The 17259-nt window shown below is 41.6% G+C and overlaps 1 protein-coding gene across 9 annotated transcripts in view; it reads left to right on the top strand.

Moving 5' to 3' along the window:
• The window catches only part of LOC115570329 (trichohyalin-like), a 101934-nt gene that overhangs the window by 64245 nt on the left and 20430 nt on the right, over positions 1 to 17259 (top strand). For all 9 annotated transcript variants that reach the window (XM_030398817.1, XM_030398818.1, XM_030398816.1 and 6 more), the window contains 6 exons: positions 1538 to 1639; positions 1904 to 1980; positions 2310 to 2454; positions 4163 to 4400; positions 10762 to 10846; positions 13298 to 13409. In XM_030398817.1, coding sequence (XP_030254677.1) covers positions 1538 to 1639; positions 1904 to 1980; positions 2310 to 2454; positions 4163 to 4400; positions 10762 to 10846; positions 13298 to 13409 — 759 coding nt within the window. The remainder of the gene's footprint in view (positions 1 to 1537; positions 1640 to 1903; positions 1981 to 2309; positions 2455 to 4162; positions 4401 to 10761; positions 10847 to 13297; positions 13410 to 17259) is intronic.

Consider the following 17259-nt stretch of genomic DNA (forward strand, 5'->3'; position numbering starts at 1 on the left):
AACTCCTTGTAATACTTCCATGTATCAATCAACGAAGCTGCTTGGGAGAATAAGAAATGAATATTGTTATAATCTATACAGTGATGTATTTTTTAAGGATAAAGTTTTCATGTGACCTCAAGACGAGGACGTTCCCAACAAGAAAAAAATTGGCTTATATGCATCAGTGTTTAGGGCGTCTTCATGTTCTTGTGTGCGCTGCCAGGTGCTCGCCAGCTCCATCAATGTGTGAGCTTGTGCATGGGTATATTTTTGTGTGTGCATGAGTCATTGTACACATGTGTGTGTGTGTGCGTGCATGCGTGTGTGTGTATGTGTGTGTGTGTGTGTATGTACAAGTGTGGGTTTGTGCACGTGTGCACTGGCGTGTGTCACTTAATCTTTTCTCCTTTTTCTTTCTGTTTTATATTTACTACGTCAGGCAACAAATGAATCATCTTTATTACGGAGAAATTTAATTTGGATGAACTTAACTGCCGCCGCCAAGGTCAGACGGGCAGAATGTCATTTTAATCCAATCAACTTTAATCTGTTGGTTATAAAAGAGTTAGGCTGTTGAAGAATGGCTGTATCTCAGGCCCTTTATTACACTGGCTAATGACTTTGATTGTGAGGCGCCTATCAAGAGGTTAAGAGTTCTTATGGAGCTTCACGTCTTGCTAATTCTCTACCTCGTGCCACTGTTGGGCTCATCTGACCTGAACATCACTAATGTCCTCATTCCCTGTTTACAAGAAAATCTAAATTAAAAAATACAAGTGAAATACTTTTAAAATTTTAAAGAATTAATATAAAATCAATGTACAGGTTATAGCATAAGAAAAATGAGTGGAAACTCACAAAATAGCTTGAATATAGTATCTTAATGCTATCTTTTTTCTGGTTCATTTGTATTCTGTCTACGGAATATTTCACTATAACATAAAGATGAATACAAGAAGTCAAATTTCTGTCCTTTCCTACAAAGTCACTACTTTCAAATTAGTTACGCAATTTGCCTATATAAAGGAGAGCAGCTAATAGGCTAAGATTAAGGGTAGTGATACATTCTGCCATACATTAAGAAAACACAATGAGCTACATGGTCTTTAATTAAGTGAGCATTGCTAAGTTCGTGAGGTGCTCCTGCCTTTTGTAGTTTCTGACTTCACTTAATGTGATGCGAGCTGTGTTGGAGTTTGTCAGCTGTGCTTGGAACATGGAGGCCAAGCCTCTCTGTGCTCCGCGATGCAACAAATCAATTCACATAATGAGTGTGATGTATAATGATGTGGTTCCTTAAGGGCACATCAGTGTCATTGTCATTTTTTATTAAACCAAAATGCATATAATCTGTTGACATGCAATTCATTTCAAACTTGTCCCCCTTTTGGGGCTTTGCTATTTTAAGAGTCTTTTTTCTGTTAAATCAGCTGTATTGGAATTTGGTTGTTATATTTTCAGTGCATCATTGACTGAAATTATCCTATCAAAATGCTGAAAATTGTCTGTTTTTTTTCCTCTCTTTCTACCCATTTCACTTGCTCTCTACTCACAGAAACTTGTGCTGGAGTGTGACCTACACTTGTATCAACAGAGTCATTCTCATTCTGACGAGGAGTATCACAGTCTGCTGAGACACAGACAACAGCTGCAGAGGGTGAGATTTCTACTGCTCTGCACCTTGAGGTTACACATTACAGATAACATTTCATGCTGATATACATTGTATATGTCATAGAGTATTTACAGATGCACTCAGAGAGAAGAATCATAATAATATTCAAAAAGCACAGAGATACATCTGAGTAAAGAGTTATACTTACTTGAAGGTAGTTTCACGTTTAACACACACCTACATATTTTTAATCGCACGCTTTTGTGTGTGTGTGTACATGTGTTTCTGCATGTGTGTGTGTTTCAGTGCTGTGCTGAGCAGGCTGAGCACCTTGCAGAGTGTGAAAAGGCTATTCTTCAGATGAAGTCAGAGCTGGAGAGACAGTAATAACTGAGTCTATAAACCTCTCATTCTCCTCTGCTGAACCTGGTTCCTGTCCTTGTCTCTCCTCTTGTGCCCTTCCCATCTGCCTACTCGCTCTCATTCTCTCAACATTCTCACTTGCTAAATGGCATACAGTAGCACATTATATGTGTTGCATTGAAGGTTTAACACAACCTGTTTAAATATGTTTTTTTCCTATATTGCTAAACTCTTATTTTGGTCTTTTTTTTCATGTTGGAGACATGTTTTGCCTTTCACTGTACTCATGTGCACCATGCATTCTTAACAGTTTGGACAGGCCACTCACGTTTTCCTCTCCTTCCTGTAGAGCCGAGGAAAAAGTGGGTCTAAAGCAAAGTCTTGTTGCGTCCCGCCAAGCACACATAAGCAGTCGCAGCCAGCTTGAACAGGACGTGCTTAGTCTGAAAAAGGAAGTTACACGCTTGGAGCTTGAGCTGGGGGACACCCAAAAGGTATGGAAGTAATGCGTATCCACTGACCTGTTCTCTAATGTAAAGACAGCCATATAATTTTGACCTTTTCTCCCTCATTCTGCTCTTTTTCCCACTTCTGCCTCACCCTAACATGTTGCCTGTATGCGTGCATCTCAGGCTAAGAACATGAGCTTCTTGAGATTCAATTCAAGTTCTTTAAAGAGGAGTACTCAACCCACCTCCACCGGCGCCACACACCCACCACTCATGCGATTGTCCCGTGATTGCCTGGCAGAAACAAATTGCCTTGCCATTAATTAAAGCACCAAACGTGCCAAGGCTGGTGAAATTGACTCCAATTAAGAGCTCAATGGGACACTAAATATTCAAATTACTCAAAGTGGTGACTGTAGCTTGGCAGAGTGCCAACATTGCTGGCAGTCATAGACACATCATTTTTGTGTGTGTGTGCGCGCTCGCGTGTGTGTGAGTGTAGCGTAGTCTATGTGTAGGTGGGAGTGGGAACATTTGATTTTACACATTAATTTGTGCGTCCTCTGGCACATTCAAGTGGTACATATGTCATGCCTACCCAGATCCCATGTATACACACACATTTCATTCTCACAAACACACAGACACATAGGCGACAGTGGTATAGCTGTCAGTTCTTGTCCATTAATCCAGCTTTGTTCCCTGTGGAATATCAATTAATGAGCCTGTGTCGTTAAAGGACACATGTACTGAGGGTTACATCTACAGATGATAGATAAAAAAAAAAAAAACATTCTTAATCAAAACAACCCATCATCATGATTTAAGGAAATTAATAAAAAATAGAGAGATCTGCTTTTGCAAATGAAATGTTAATTTGTTATTCACAGCCACATACACAGATCTGGCCACTATTCAGAACTAGCACTAAAACGCATCCTGGATGAAGCGATCACGAGTAGACAAATCTCGAAGATCCCCTCCAGACATGTTTTAAGATGTATACATAACACCGTACTTTGACTAATAATATGTTTCTCATACAATCAAGTTTGTTATCTTGTTAAACTTTTGAAATTGCATCTACACCTTCTCTCTCATTAAAGATTCCTGAATCTATGATTATGCAAATGTGTATCATTTTTAAAGGTCTAACTGTTCAGTCATCTGATATAATCGGCATTAGATAGGTTCCCTATAAACCTCACATCTACTGTGCCACATAATTTTTTCTGCCACTGGGCACTGAAGTCAGGCCGGCAGCCTGGCACTATTTCTATGGCCTTTCACTCTTTGTGATGTCACAAATCATGCTAATAGGCCATAAGTATGTGGATATAAAAACATAAATCTATCCATTACTGCTGTGAAGGACTTTCTGATTATCTATAATATGTAGAGTTGACTTCTGTTTGCCTTGCAAACCCCCTAACACAATTGGTTTGCCTATGCCAAACAGCTCAGGCAACATTTTGAAGTCCACCACCTGTGTTTCTCTAGCTGTACGGTTACATTTTGAAGCGTCTCCCAAGGTTTCCCATGGATAAAAGTGAATGTAAGCAGGGATGCAAAATCAAATAATAAGTAGTCACTCAATACATGTTTCAGGCTCCACTTGATAAAAAGTGTGAAGTGCATTCCTGACACTGTCTAGCAAGACACTTGATCTGAACAGGGCCACAAACACCACATGTGTGCGCACATTAAAACACACTTCCTCACTTATTCACTGCTCCTCTCACTTATGCTGCAGGGACATGTGGCACTTCTCAGACAGTCAGAAAAGGAGCTGAAGGAGGCCAGACGAGAGGCAGCCAGAAGGAGCAGCGAGGTGGGCGTGCAGAGAGGAGAGGTGCAGAGACTTCAAGAACAGTTACTGAAGGTTGAGGAAGAGATGAGATGTGCCATCAGACAGAAACAGAGTCTGAGCGGTCAAGTCAGACAGTTGGGTCAAGAGCTGGAAGAGCTGCGCAGCAAGTACCAAGTGACAGGTAGTAATCAGTTCATCAGTATCTCATTTCATCCTTCAGTCTGTCTATTAATCCATCAATGAATAACTTTTTATACCACCACAAACATATAGTATACAGTGTATATACATATACAGTTTTCAGGTGGTGCACACGCAAATGGTAAAATGCGCAACATGTAATTTCTGCCGCTAGAGGTCTCTCAATCGAAACAAAACAAAATATCTAAGTAGTGTGGGATCTGTTGCTGATGCAAATACATCTATGTGATTCAAGCAGAAATGTTCATGGATGAGGTAATGTTTGAAAGTTTTATTCACTTGTGTTTACTCACTTTACCTCACTCTCTGACTCTCTACCAGAAGTTCCAGTGATAGGCAACCAAACGCACCGTTACCTTACAGATTTCTCTGGGTTTGAACATTGTTGGAAATATTTGGGATAATGTTCAGTAATAACACAACTTAAAGTTCCCATGAAGACAAAACTGCTGTTCATCACATATGTCTTGCTCCATATCTCACCTATGCTCCAACATCCGGCCAAACAATGGCCGAAAGGCAATAGCCAGAGTGTTGCTAGAGACTGGACTTGACCGATTACTGTGCAAAAATACACAACTTTATTCATTGATTTGGGTGAAACTAGGTCATGTTTTATGGAGGAAATATTTTCTGCTGCCCTCAGGCTGCTCTGCCTTGAGAAAAAACTCTGGAGAGATAGCTTTACTTGTTGCTGAAGCTGCTAACAAACTGATAATCAGCATATTCTCAATGAACAGCTCCAGACCAGGTCCATAAGTGGCCTCTGAGAATGACGTTGGAGGCCAGTTACAATACCGGCGGGATATTTTACGTTTCATATGTAGACAACAGAGTAAGCGCTATACTGGTGCTAAATGTAGTTAGCTTGGTGAGTGGTCCTTGTTGACTCAGCACGCAGTTGCCAGGTTCCAAACCTGACAAGAGAACCACCTCCGTTATGCATTCCCCTTATCAAACTACCGTCTCCTCAGAAGAGGCGTTTTCCATTCTGGTCTGACCATGTTCACTGGGAGCAGCCCGTTCAAGGAGAGTCAGCTTTGGCGACTTGATGGTTAGGGGTTCAGGTGGGGTGTACCATAGATTCAGCACTACTGGCTGCTGCCTGTTTTGACAGGAAACATGTCATTATGCCAAAGTATCTAACAATCTATTAGCCATTTCATGGGGACTTATACAACTCAGTTCTTAGTTTTTTTTAGACATTCTACGGCAGAAATATAAAATATTATGTCTTTAACATGATTATACCTGACACTGTTTGATTTACTAGTTGATCTGATTTTCTAGTTTGAACATTCGGGCTTTCTTGTCCATCAGGAGCATAAAGCATGCTGGAAGAGCTTTACAGCGTGCCCTGCCTTTTTGTTGCAGAGCCAGCCACAGTGCTGCTTGCTCAAACAGTTAGCTCAAATTAGCCACCAATAGCACAGCAATGGTGATTCGGTTGCTAGCTCTCCTCGCGCAGTGTTAACTCAGACACACACAAACATACACACACTCTAGATAAAGGGTTGATTTAGTGGTGCACTGCTTTAGCTGTATGGTAATGATCTGGTTTATGTGTGCGTGTGTGCGCGCGTAGCCGACGGTGGCCTTTGTAGTGGTGTGTCAGTGCAGGAATGGTGATGGCTGGGTCTCTCTGGGCACAGAAATGTCTCATTAAGAATTAACGTACACATCTACGGTCACGCCAGGCAAACACCTCGCATACACACACATGGCCATTTCTCCCAACTCCCACTGCTTTAATTAGCACATACACACTTGCTCTCCGAGGTACAAACACACACACACGCGCACACACACACACACAAACACACACTCTCACACACACACACACACACACACACACACACACACACACACACAGACACTCACCTATTGTCCGCAGAGAGATGAATCTGAGGTCTCTCTCCGTGGCAGACAGTGGCTGGCTTGCTCGGTGAACACTGCTCATTAACAAGATAGAGACAGAAGGACAACGCTGTGTAGCTTGGCCTTTGTCTGTGATCAAAACGCATTCCCTCAACTCTACGCTCCACACAAAAACCACATATTATTCCGCTTTTACCTTCAGCAAATACAATCCAGAAATGTAGAGTCTATTGTAATGACTTAAGAAGAATAAAGATGCATTATTATAACAAAGGGGGCATTGTTTACCTGGATATAGCAGTGGCCTGAATAGAGTGGGTGAGGAGTTAGCTTGAGAAATTACTGTCATGAACAAAAGGCCTTTTTATTAACATGGAGCCCTCGCAGAGGTCCTTTCTGTGTTATGAAAACATCGCCTTTTTTCATATATATTAAAAGGTCTCTGTGGCAAAGAGAGAAGGATTGGCAAAAAGGAAGAGAAAGAAACAGGATAGGAGGATGAGTTAGGAACCACAGAGGTGTCATTTGGATGAGAATGAAGGCAGCTGGATTCAATCAGATTGTGGCAGGAGAGGATGAAGAGCTGAAAAGAGTGAAAGAAGGGGGTGATTAAAAAGGAGAGGGGAAAAAAAGTCCTTAAACTTGGCTTATGACTGTACGTGTCAGATTTACTGTCACTCTTTGACAGCATGCATTTTCAGTTCAGTAGATATTCTGTTTCGTGCAAAAAAATAGTGAGTCCAGAGAGTGAATCACACATCACTTAATAAACTACATATGGTGCTCAGAGAATGCCAGTGTGTGCAGCGCATATATTGATGTAGACAATATAGCACTTAGTGTATATATATGAGTAATTTAAAGTGAATTGAGAACTGATTTGTGGCATGATTTTGTTGAACTCTGAGATATTCCCTTTTTTTTGTTTGTTTTATGTGTACAGAAAAGAAACTGAAAGGTGTAGATAAGTTAAGATTACTGATCAGTTTCCTTTGTAGTTCTGTGTGGTATCTTCTACTTAGCTGTTTAATTGTTTTATAAAAATATGCCTATGGCACCCACCTGCCGATCCCAAGCAGAGATGAATGGAATATTCAAACATGGCTGATAGCATCATCTTGCAACTTAAATAAGATGTGTTGTAACGTCGACCTTAATGTGAAATAAATGTGATGCTGTGTGACAACAAATGAAATAACAGCATAAACAAAAACACAATATCCATATTTCCACAGTTGCACAAAAACAGAAATGTGATATTACCTCCCCTCTGTGCTGCTGATGTTCATCTGCCTAAAGATGATGAAATCATTATTGTGCGCATGTGTGTGCGCATGTATGTGTGTGCGTGCGTGCGTGTGTTGTGCTATCCAATCTGGATCCCTGGACGCACACGTGCACAGGCCTCTCTCCTCCAATTCACCTCTATTACTAGCTATAATCCCATTTCACACTCTATCGATCCCCAAAACTGTTGTTCACCGGAACCAGCAGCAAACACTGGCATTTCTCCCCATCATTTCACCACCATTGTTCTTTATTACACAAAGAAGCCCCCCTTTGTCTCAGAGCAAACTCAGCCCTGCTGAAATATGAATTATAAATGTATGGCTAATAAAAGAGAAGGGGGGAAACAGAGAGAGAGAGAGAGAAGGGGAGAGAGATAGCAATAGAGAGAAGTGGTTGGTAGAAACATCAGAGAAAATGACTCCTTTACAAGAGTCTATTGATCAGTTTCTATCAAAGGGGGATGTCAGACATGAGATTACCTGGCAGTTTGAGCATTAGGTGCCGTGTGTTATAGCCCCGGGCCCTTGTACCGCTGCCAGAGGATTGTAAATAAAGCGGAGAGGAGAGAGCAAGAGGGGAGTGCGTTGGGGTGTATGTGTGTGTGTGAGTTTTAGAATCTATGTGTGTGTGTGTGTGTGTGTGTGTGTGTGTGTGTGTGTTTTAGTCTTTGTCTTTGTGAGTGTTGTGTGCATACAATTTTTTTTTTCTTGTGGTGTATTTGTGTGCATGACGGTGTGCGGCTGTGCGCCTGCACCTTTTGGCTTATACCCAAAAGCAGTGTTGCAAGCCCGTGAAACTTCAGAAAGAGAGAGAAAGAGTCTTGGGAGGCTTTAGGACGTCTCGCGGGAGCACCTTAGCCGGCTACGAATCCCCCAACAAAGCCAAAGGAAGCCCCTATGAAGCCTTATGAAGCTTTTATGAGGGCCAGGCAGGGCCCAGCTCTACCCCCAACCACTGATTCAGGGTTAGACGAGTTTTCGTCCTTCTCATGTTAAAGGTTAGCTGCAAGAGCGGGGTAATCTGACCGCAGATCTGTGATTATAGGCCCAATGCTGTATGATGGGCTTTGAAGCTCGTATGAGAGGGAGAGATCGAAAGAGAGGGTTAGATTATGGACTAATGTCACACCTTTAGTTGTGAAGCCAGTATAAAAGGGTCAAAAAAGTGAGACAGTGAGGGACCCAAGATCTTAGATTGAAGACTTAATGTCATAACTTGACTCATGGAGCAACTAGAAACAGGTTGTAAAGGCGCTGAGGCCTCAGAATATGGACTACTGTTCTACCGTAAGCTGTTAGGAGGAATTGATCCACAATCCTCTGCGGATACAAGTTTAATGTGGAACATTTTGTCAGCATTTGGTCATCAATCCCTGCTAAGCTACATATACCCCACATTTTACGTATTTGTCTCAGGTAAACACCTGGTGTATGTCCGCATGTGAGCTATTTCTGCTTGCTGTTTTTATACATTTTATACTTTTTAAATTAAAGTGGAGGCTGTCCGTGTTTTCACTTAATTTTTCCGTGTGTTTCAGCTGTGTAGTTTGTGTGTGCGCGTGCTTTCGCCTGTGTGCATTTGGGTGCAAATAGGAGTGTTTGTGTAAATGTTCAGTCCATGCAGCTAATTGCTCTCTCTGTGGCCTCTCCCTGCCCTGGTGGGAGGTGTCACTGAGGTCACCTCAAAACTAATGACTTGAATGCGAATTTGATCCCCATCTCAAGTTTTCATATCTCTGCTCTATTGATTATTGAGATTCATAGCAAACTTTAACCTTGAGGTTGAGCAAATGGCCAAGGTAGGGCGCATACATGCACACACACACATATATAAAAGTGTTTGTGCATCGTTAAATATTTAGCAATTCCAGTTGCGGCTTCAATTTTCCCAGGGCTTCAGTTTAAACAGTTTGGATGCTGCAGAGCCATAAATTAATCATAGTTTTATTAAATGTAGATTTTCTTTTCTCTATTTCTTCCTTTTCTACTATTGGTTTTAGCCTCCCCCCTATTCAGTCTGTCCCACCACTTCCAACACAGCATGGTGCGCGGCCCTAAAAGCTTTACAGCAATACACATACCACATTTCTCTGTTTCTATTTCACACACTCAGATACGCAAGCACACCCACAAAGTCAAGGTCCGTCCTGTAAATATTCAACACACACGCACACACACACGCACACACACACACACACACAAACACACACAACACACACTTGCTCAGGAGCACACACACCTCTACATATTCAGTGCACACACCTTCTCAATATTCACTAGCCTTGGCCACCGATGGCTGACAGTTTATGTTATATTCAATGAATACTGAATTTAGTGAAAAGGTTTTAAGAGCTACGGGGAAACATTGACTCACAAAACAGCATACAGAACAAAAAAACATGCGGAGAAGGAAGCAAATCCTTAATTTTAAATTCAAACTAAAAAAGGGCCTGCAAAAGCAAAAACTGACCAAGGAACCTGACTAGTGGTTTATTATGCATCCACTCAATGTGCTAAACTACTAAGTGTAGGACAATGGGGTTCTATTGCATGTAGACGGAGAAGACGGCTGAAAAGGGAATGTGATTGAAGGGATGCAGTCAGGAGCATGAGCTCAAGTGGCCTGCTTAAGGTAAAGAGTGCCATCTATTGACGGAGCCGGGGAGCGCTTCTTTTGTCTCCCAACAAAAGGGCTGCTGCCCCGTCTCAGTGTAAGCAGTGCAATACTTTCACTCCTTCCTCCTCTGCCTCTGAAAGGCATTCAGTGCCTCTCCTGTGCCGGAGTTCTTCGCTCGGCTTTGAAGGCGACTCGTAGTGCATATTTTCCCACTCGTGCTGAACTTCAATCAATAATCACCTTTGCGTATGCATGTTTTGTGAATCGTTCAATTAACCTTGGTCTGCTGGAAGATGCAAAGTACTGTTGATCTTAACAATCTTATATGTTTCTCTCTTTGAATATGTTTTAAAAGAAAAATCAACTCAGCCTCAAGAGCTATTTTACACAATTTTAATAACATCTCAGCTGGAAAATGTCATTTTTTTCTGTCACATGGACGTTTAAATTAGGCCTGTTCGCTAATGAATCTTAACCAACAGTGTCTGAAGTGAACTGTTGCTCTTTATCTCACACTTTTCTCCCCCCTGTCTCTCCTCTCTCCCTCCCCTGCTCAGTGGAGGAGTTGGCAGCCCGTGCAGAGGAGGCGAGGCGGATGGAGGGGCGCCTGAATGAGGGAAAGCTAGCAGAGGGGAAAATAAGGTAAGAAGGGAGAGAGGCAAAGAAGCTTTCTCTCTTGTCCCATTTCCCATCGTCCCCCGTGTAAGCTCGGTAATCAAAAACATTTTTGCTTTTTTATGTGCGGCATACAGTAGGCTGTTTAACTGAACATGTGTCGAACAGAACAGCCCTGAGCTCTAATACGTACGTTGTTTAAGAGAGTCTACAAAGCAAAATATCCAACTTCTCTGTCTATCATACGTTGTGTTATCGTGGCTGAAAAACGACTGATCCGCTTTGCACGTCTCCGAACAGAAATATCAAAACGTGTATCGATGGGACACGGTAGGTAAGCAGATGTCAGGTCATGAAGTTCAGAGTTCAGAGGTGAGACCCCTGGTTGACCCCTGTGTGTCACCAGGGCTGCGGTGATGACATCAGCAAGCATGTATCACCCAGCCGAGTGTGTGTTTGTGTGCGCCCTGTTTGTGCGCACATAACTGTGGTTGTGGCTTTGGCTTCGACATGACCTCACTGCAACGGTCTCCGTCTTAGGGAGTTTCTCGGTTAAAGTCAAGCCATGGAACATTTTCATCGTCAACCGGCAATTTAAAACTCGGCATGGAGACTTTATAGGTTACATTCTGAATTATTGCACTTTATTACATTTAAACCAATTTTAGGTACCAAATGGTAAAACAATCGCTGTGTCTGCATATTATATCCATTTGCAGATTCATGCTGTTTACAGTTAACCCAGTATTATCTAATAACTGCAAAGACATGAAAGGTTTTTAAGCAACAACACCATGCTAATGGCTTCCATCTGTGCTGTGGGAAATCCCCTCCTTTCTCCACAGGATGCCTCCTCTCTTTCTTTCCTTTCTCTCTCCCACTCTGTTCATCCTATCATGTGTTCTCTCCACGGACAGATCTATCAGGCGTTTTCTTTCCTTTTTGTTTTGGCTGTTCTGCTCCAGCTTCAGCTTTTTACTGCCACTGAGTTACTTTATCAGTATCACTTTTAAATTTTGTGCTGAGGCATTTAGTCAATTAATCTGTGTTGAGATGCAGACAGAACTCTAATTTATTTTGATGATATATTTAGGCGTTTGTGTAGTAAATCTTGTGGAAATCATTTGAAAAGATGACTAAAATTGCTAAGCCTTTGCTGGTTATGCCTTCACAGCTGCAACAATTTTTTTTTTCATATCAATTAATGAACTGAACTGTTCTTTGAGCTTAAAGTTCAAACTTTGTGAAAGCAAAAAATTCCCCTCTGCATGTCAGCATGACACACACACACACACACACACACACACACACACACACACACACATATATTAAAATATACCTTACATTGTTGCTGAAATGTTTTGTTAATTAGTTGACAAAATAAAAAAGAATGGCAACAATTTTGTTTAAAATAAAATCTTGTTTTGGATAAACATATCATTTGAGCAAATCCCTTCAACTTAAACTTCGATTGATAGTTTTTAGTCTTTTCTGACATATTATAGATGAACTGATTAACTGATAAAACAGTCAAAAGATTAATTGTTGATAAAACAACATTGACCCTTCGAAAAAGGACTTGTTATAGGTCTTTTTTTTGTCAGTTAGTCTTAATAGCTAATTAGCTGAAGAAAAAAAAATAAATGATGTATAGAGTGAGAAATATTGAACTGTGCATTCATTTTTTGGATATTAACACAAATGGCAATAAAAACTAATGATCAACCTTCTGGTCTTTCCCTACATAGTCATTACTGTAAAAAAAAAAAACTGTAAAATCCATAATGCACCAACTTCACTTCACTCTCCCAGAACTTTTGCCTGCACAAGGCCCAAACATTTTTTTACTATTCATGAACATGTAGTTTTTCATTTTTATATTTGCTTTTTTCGAGGAATGGGTCAAGATAGGGGTTGGTTTGTTTTGGTCTGCGGTGTGTGTATGTGTGTGTGTGTGTGTGTGTGTGTGTAAGCGTCGGTGGGGCTGTTTGAGACTCGCTGAGCGGCCGAAGCGAGGCTGTGGAGGGAGGTTTGTGGAAATGGTAATCATTTGTCGTATTGATCTCGCTGTAGCCAGGGCAGCTGGCACGCACAAACTCACTCGCACACATGTACACACACACTCGCAGACACTAACTGACTCACATGCACACAGACGCATAGTTGCGTGGCAGGAATAGACCCCTTCGTATTGATCCCCTTCACATTCCCTTAGCTCGGCTGCCACACACATACTCACGCTCTCTGTTGCTTACGTTAAACACAGATCGGGATTTTCCCAAAAACTTAATATCGGAATTGTGTACTTTAAAAAAGATTTGTGTTTGTTTTGGGGAATGTTTATGGTAATAATAAATGTTGAATGTTAGAGAATTCAAATGACTTTCAAAAAATGCATCGAAGTTGTTGAGGATTTGTATTATTTATGCTTCTTCCAGTATCATAATAAGTTGTTTTTTTTTCTGTTTGTGTGTGCAGGTCATTGGCTGTGAGGCTGGAGACAGAGATGGCAGAGCTCAGGAGGAATCTTCAGCAGGCTGTCGATCACAAACTCAAGGCAGAGCGAGAGAAGCGGGATGCACAGGACCAGGTAAATAAATATAAATACACACTAGACCTGAGTGACATAGGCTCGGCAAATAACATATTTGTGTTTGTTTAAATCCGCTTGTAGCGCAGCTCAGGCGAGGTGTTTGTCATCCGAACCACTGAGATACTGTCTGCACTCACAGAAAGCTTGACCAATTTTACCACTTTATATCTTTTAAATGTCATTATCCAATCCACCTGTCAGTCATCTTATTGATTTCTGTTACTGACTGTACTTAAAGTTGTTTCAGGAAATATTTGTGCCAGGTCTACTGTCCTACATTAAAAATGAATACTAATACATATATGTAAAGTATGCCTCTCCTCTCCTCTCCTCTCCTCTCCTCTCATGCCCTCCAAGGTCTTCCTCCCCTCCTCGCCTCTCCCTGCACCCCCTCTTACCTTTTTGATGATTAGTGGCATATATCCGGTGCTAGAGCCTGGATTATCTTGTCCAAGACAGGGAGGGGTGTATGCGGGACCTAAACCTGGCAAGGTGATTTGGAGCGTTAATTCCTGGGTGTAATATTCCCTGATATTCCCTAATGTTCTGCCTGCGAGCGGGGGGTTGGGGGGGTCTCAGGGGAGAGTGGTTGTCAGAGCTGAGCTGCAGCCGTACAAAGGCAGAATGGATAATTAAGGGTAAAGCCAGGACGGGGAAGTGATGTTCATTTAGATTCGACAAACTTTGAATTGTGCCTTGAGCAGCCGTGCTCAGTGGTTGCTCTCCAGATCTTGATTTTGCATTTTGTTCAGATTCTTAAAGTTGCTCCTTTTCTGTCTCCCTCCACGTTATTTTTCTCCCTCTGTTCCCATGTTCTTTCCATTTCTTTCCCTTTTCCTCGCTCTTGCTCACCTTACTCCTTTTTTTTTATCCACTCTGTCCTTGTGAATAATGCAGCCCACATAGCATGGCACTCCTTTTTTTTCTCAACAATAAAAATTTGCCCAGGGCCAGTAAGACACTGACTTAGGTCAGTTGATTGGTCAGTCAGTAGCCAGGTCAGTGCTTGCCAACAGTTCTTCATCTATGTCTTAACTGCTGAAATTCCTTTCATCTCTTTTCTCTGTTGTACAATTTATGATCAAACGTATTGCAGGACATGTCAGAGTTAGTCACGGGTCTGTCAAGTCAGAGTCATGCATGAAGAAGCTATGGAAATGGCTACCAGTGTATTGATACAAGCATAAAGTGAAGCTCTGTTTCATTTGTTCTGGAAGTTCCTTTGGCTAAAATATGGGCAAACATGGTTGTAATGAATGTCACAATATTAAGGTACATATTTATTTATATTGATATATATCATAATATGGCAAAATATCTACTTTATATATATAAATATTTACTTTCAAGATAATCAAGTTGATGTTCAGTACAATGAACCCTGTACCACCATTTTGCAATGCCTCAATCAAAACTCTTCAGGCCTACTTAATTAGATCTGTTAGTTAAATCCACAATATGTTTATTTATGATAACATGACATAAAGATATCATCAGAATTCATTTTCACTGACAGTGAGTAAACAATGATACTGAGAAATCACCCAGTCCTACCTGAAAATGAATCATTTCTGATTCTTTTACCGTTTTCACTATTTTCAAGCAATTTGCAGATCAAGTTTTCTCATTCTCAAAGGAATAAGTTCACATCTTTGGAAATGTGCTTATTCTCTAACCTGCTAAGAGTAAGGTGAGAAGATCAATACCACTGTCATATGTGCTGGGTAGCATAATAGCTTAGCTTAGCATATTGACTGGAAACAGGCTGATCTGGGGTATGAGATGCTAGCATCTCCTGGATCTCAGCGGCTGCTCAGTTGCTTATCTTCATGTCTGTGGATGAAGTGATGAACTGACTGCTGTGATCAGCCCCGGCTGTGGGTCGCACAACAGTGCAGGTCATCGACACCTCCGCCCATCTCACGCAGTTGCCGGCACATTGACGCCTTGTTTTTAGATAGCAATGGAGCCAGAAATAAGTGTACCCTCTGAGGTGGCAAATTGGCTGCCCAAAACAGACCCCCAATTTGCTGCCCTGTGTCTAAAACCGCGGACCGAGCCGCAAAAAAGACAGCCAAATTGGCGGCTTTTTGCCAAGTATAAAAACGGCTAGAGACTGGCTTGATGCAGTGACGTCCTGGAGGTTGCCGCTCCATGCATTAGTCCTGTTACCTACAGCCAAAGCCAGGCTAGCTGTTTAAAGTTGTTATGCTAAGCTAAACTTACTGGCTCCTGCCTGTAGCCTTACATTTAACAGACAATTATGAGAGTGTTATCGATCTGGTCATCTGACTCTTGGCAAGAAAGTAAATAAACTCATTTCCCAAAATGTCAAACTAATCTTCGAGGCAGTTATACCACGAGCAGATGCTCTGCCTGTAACAACAGCCAGCAGCATCTCGTCACCATGATAGTCTGACAAAGATTTAGCCTGTTGGGCAACGGCAAATGTTGTGGAGCTTCTGCTGTTGCCAGCGGACATCTAAATGACAGATTTTCGGGCTCAGACTTTTAGTCTTTTGCTCTTTGCTGGTTTGCAGTCTAATCTGCTATTCAAGAGGTGAGAATGGCGGGGGAGTTAAGAGACAATGTCTACAACCGGATTGTTTCACAAGTAGCCAAAAACCTGGCTAAGCTAATCGCCAGATCGCCTTTGGGCAGTAGCTGATGGCTTCCAAGACTGCATTTCAACCAGTGAGTTACACCACTTTTCCTCCCCACACAGAAGAGGTGTTTATCTGGTTTTGGCTGCGTGTTTGTCTGCAAGCAAAAAAAAAACCTGATATGACATAATTGGTCATATATGACATAATTACATTTTTTATAACACATTCTGGCCCCTTTTTCTGCATTCATGTGCAGGTATCTGTTCATGGGGATAGCTACAAGCAGACAGTACAATCCCACCCACCCCCTGTCACTAATGGACTGACAAACTAGAGGAATACAGAAACTTACTAGTGTCAGTTGTGGACATACACTTATGCTTTTGGCTGATTACTATTCAGCTATTCAACACTTTTCTGTTAAATGTGTTAACTAATGCTGCTTATTGCTAACTAAAGCTGTCAAAATCATCCTATCATTGTCTTTAAATTATTTGATGAATCCATCTTATTCCTTTTGTTTGCTGTATCCGCACATCTGCAGTGAAATGGGAGTGTGTGTATGTACTTACTGTATGTGTGTGTCTGTATATGTGTATTCTCTGACTGGTCTCCCGTGATCATATTGTACAAAACCCCTTACATTCCCACTTTGCCTTCTTGCTGTCTTCCATCATCTCAACAACAGATGAGCTTTTCAATGAATTTGACTCCAAACAGTATTTAAACACCAGCGTGATGGCCGTTCTGACTATGACTCCTTCATTAGGTCCCAATCTCTGTTATTGACCAGCAGAAGATGAATTATCCGCTGGTGAAAAAAATCAAAGGGTTTGAAATGGTAAATGGTACACTACAGTGGCCTACAGAGGAAATCTATATTACAAATTGCCTCAGTGCACAGTAGCTGAACCTTAGATAGCTCTGTCTTTCTCTGTGTGTATGTCTTTGTAAGAAACTGTGTGTGTGTGTGTGTGTGTGTGTGTGTGTGTGTGTGTGTGTGTGTGTGTGTGTGTGTGTGTGAGAAGACTTGTTTGCGCTTTATGGGTCAGTTTTGTGTTTCTTTTCTGATATGGAGAAAAGGATTTACATGTTATCTGGTGGTCAGTTTTATGATTGTATGTATGCTGCTCAGCACACACACACACACACACACACACACACACACACACACACACACTTCAGTCGATCCTGGACTCATGCGGGGAATCCTGTCCCTGCATGAGTCCAGTTCAAATAAG

The sequence above is a fragment of the Sparus aurata genome, chromosome 19 (assembly GCF_900880675.1).
Source record: "Sparus aurata chromosome 19, fSpaAur1.1, whole genome shotgun sequence".
Classification (NCBI taxonomy): domain Eukaryota; kingdom Metazoa; phylum Chordata; class Actinopteri; order Spariformes; family Sparidae; genus Sparus; species Sparus aurata.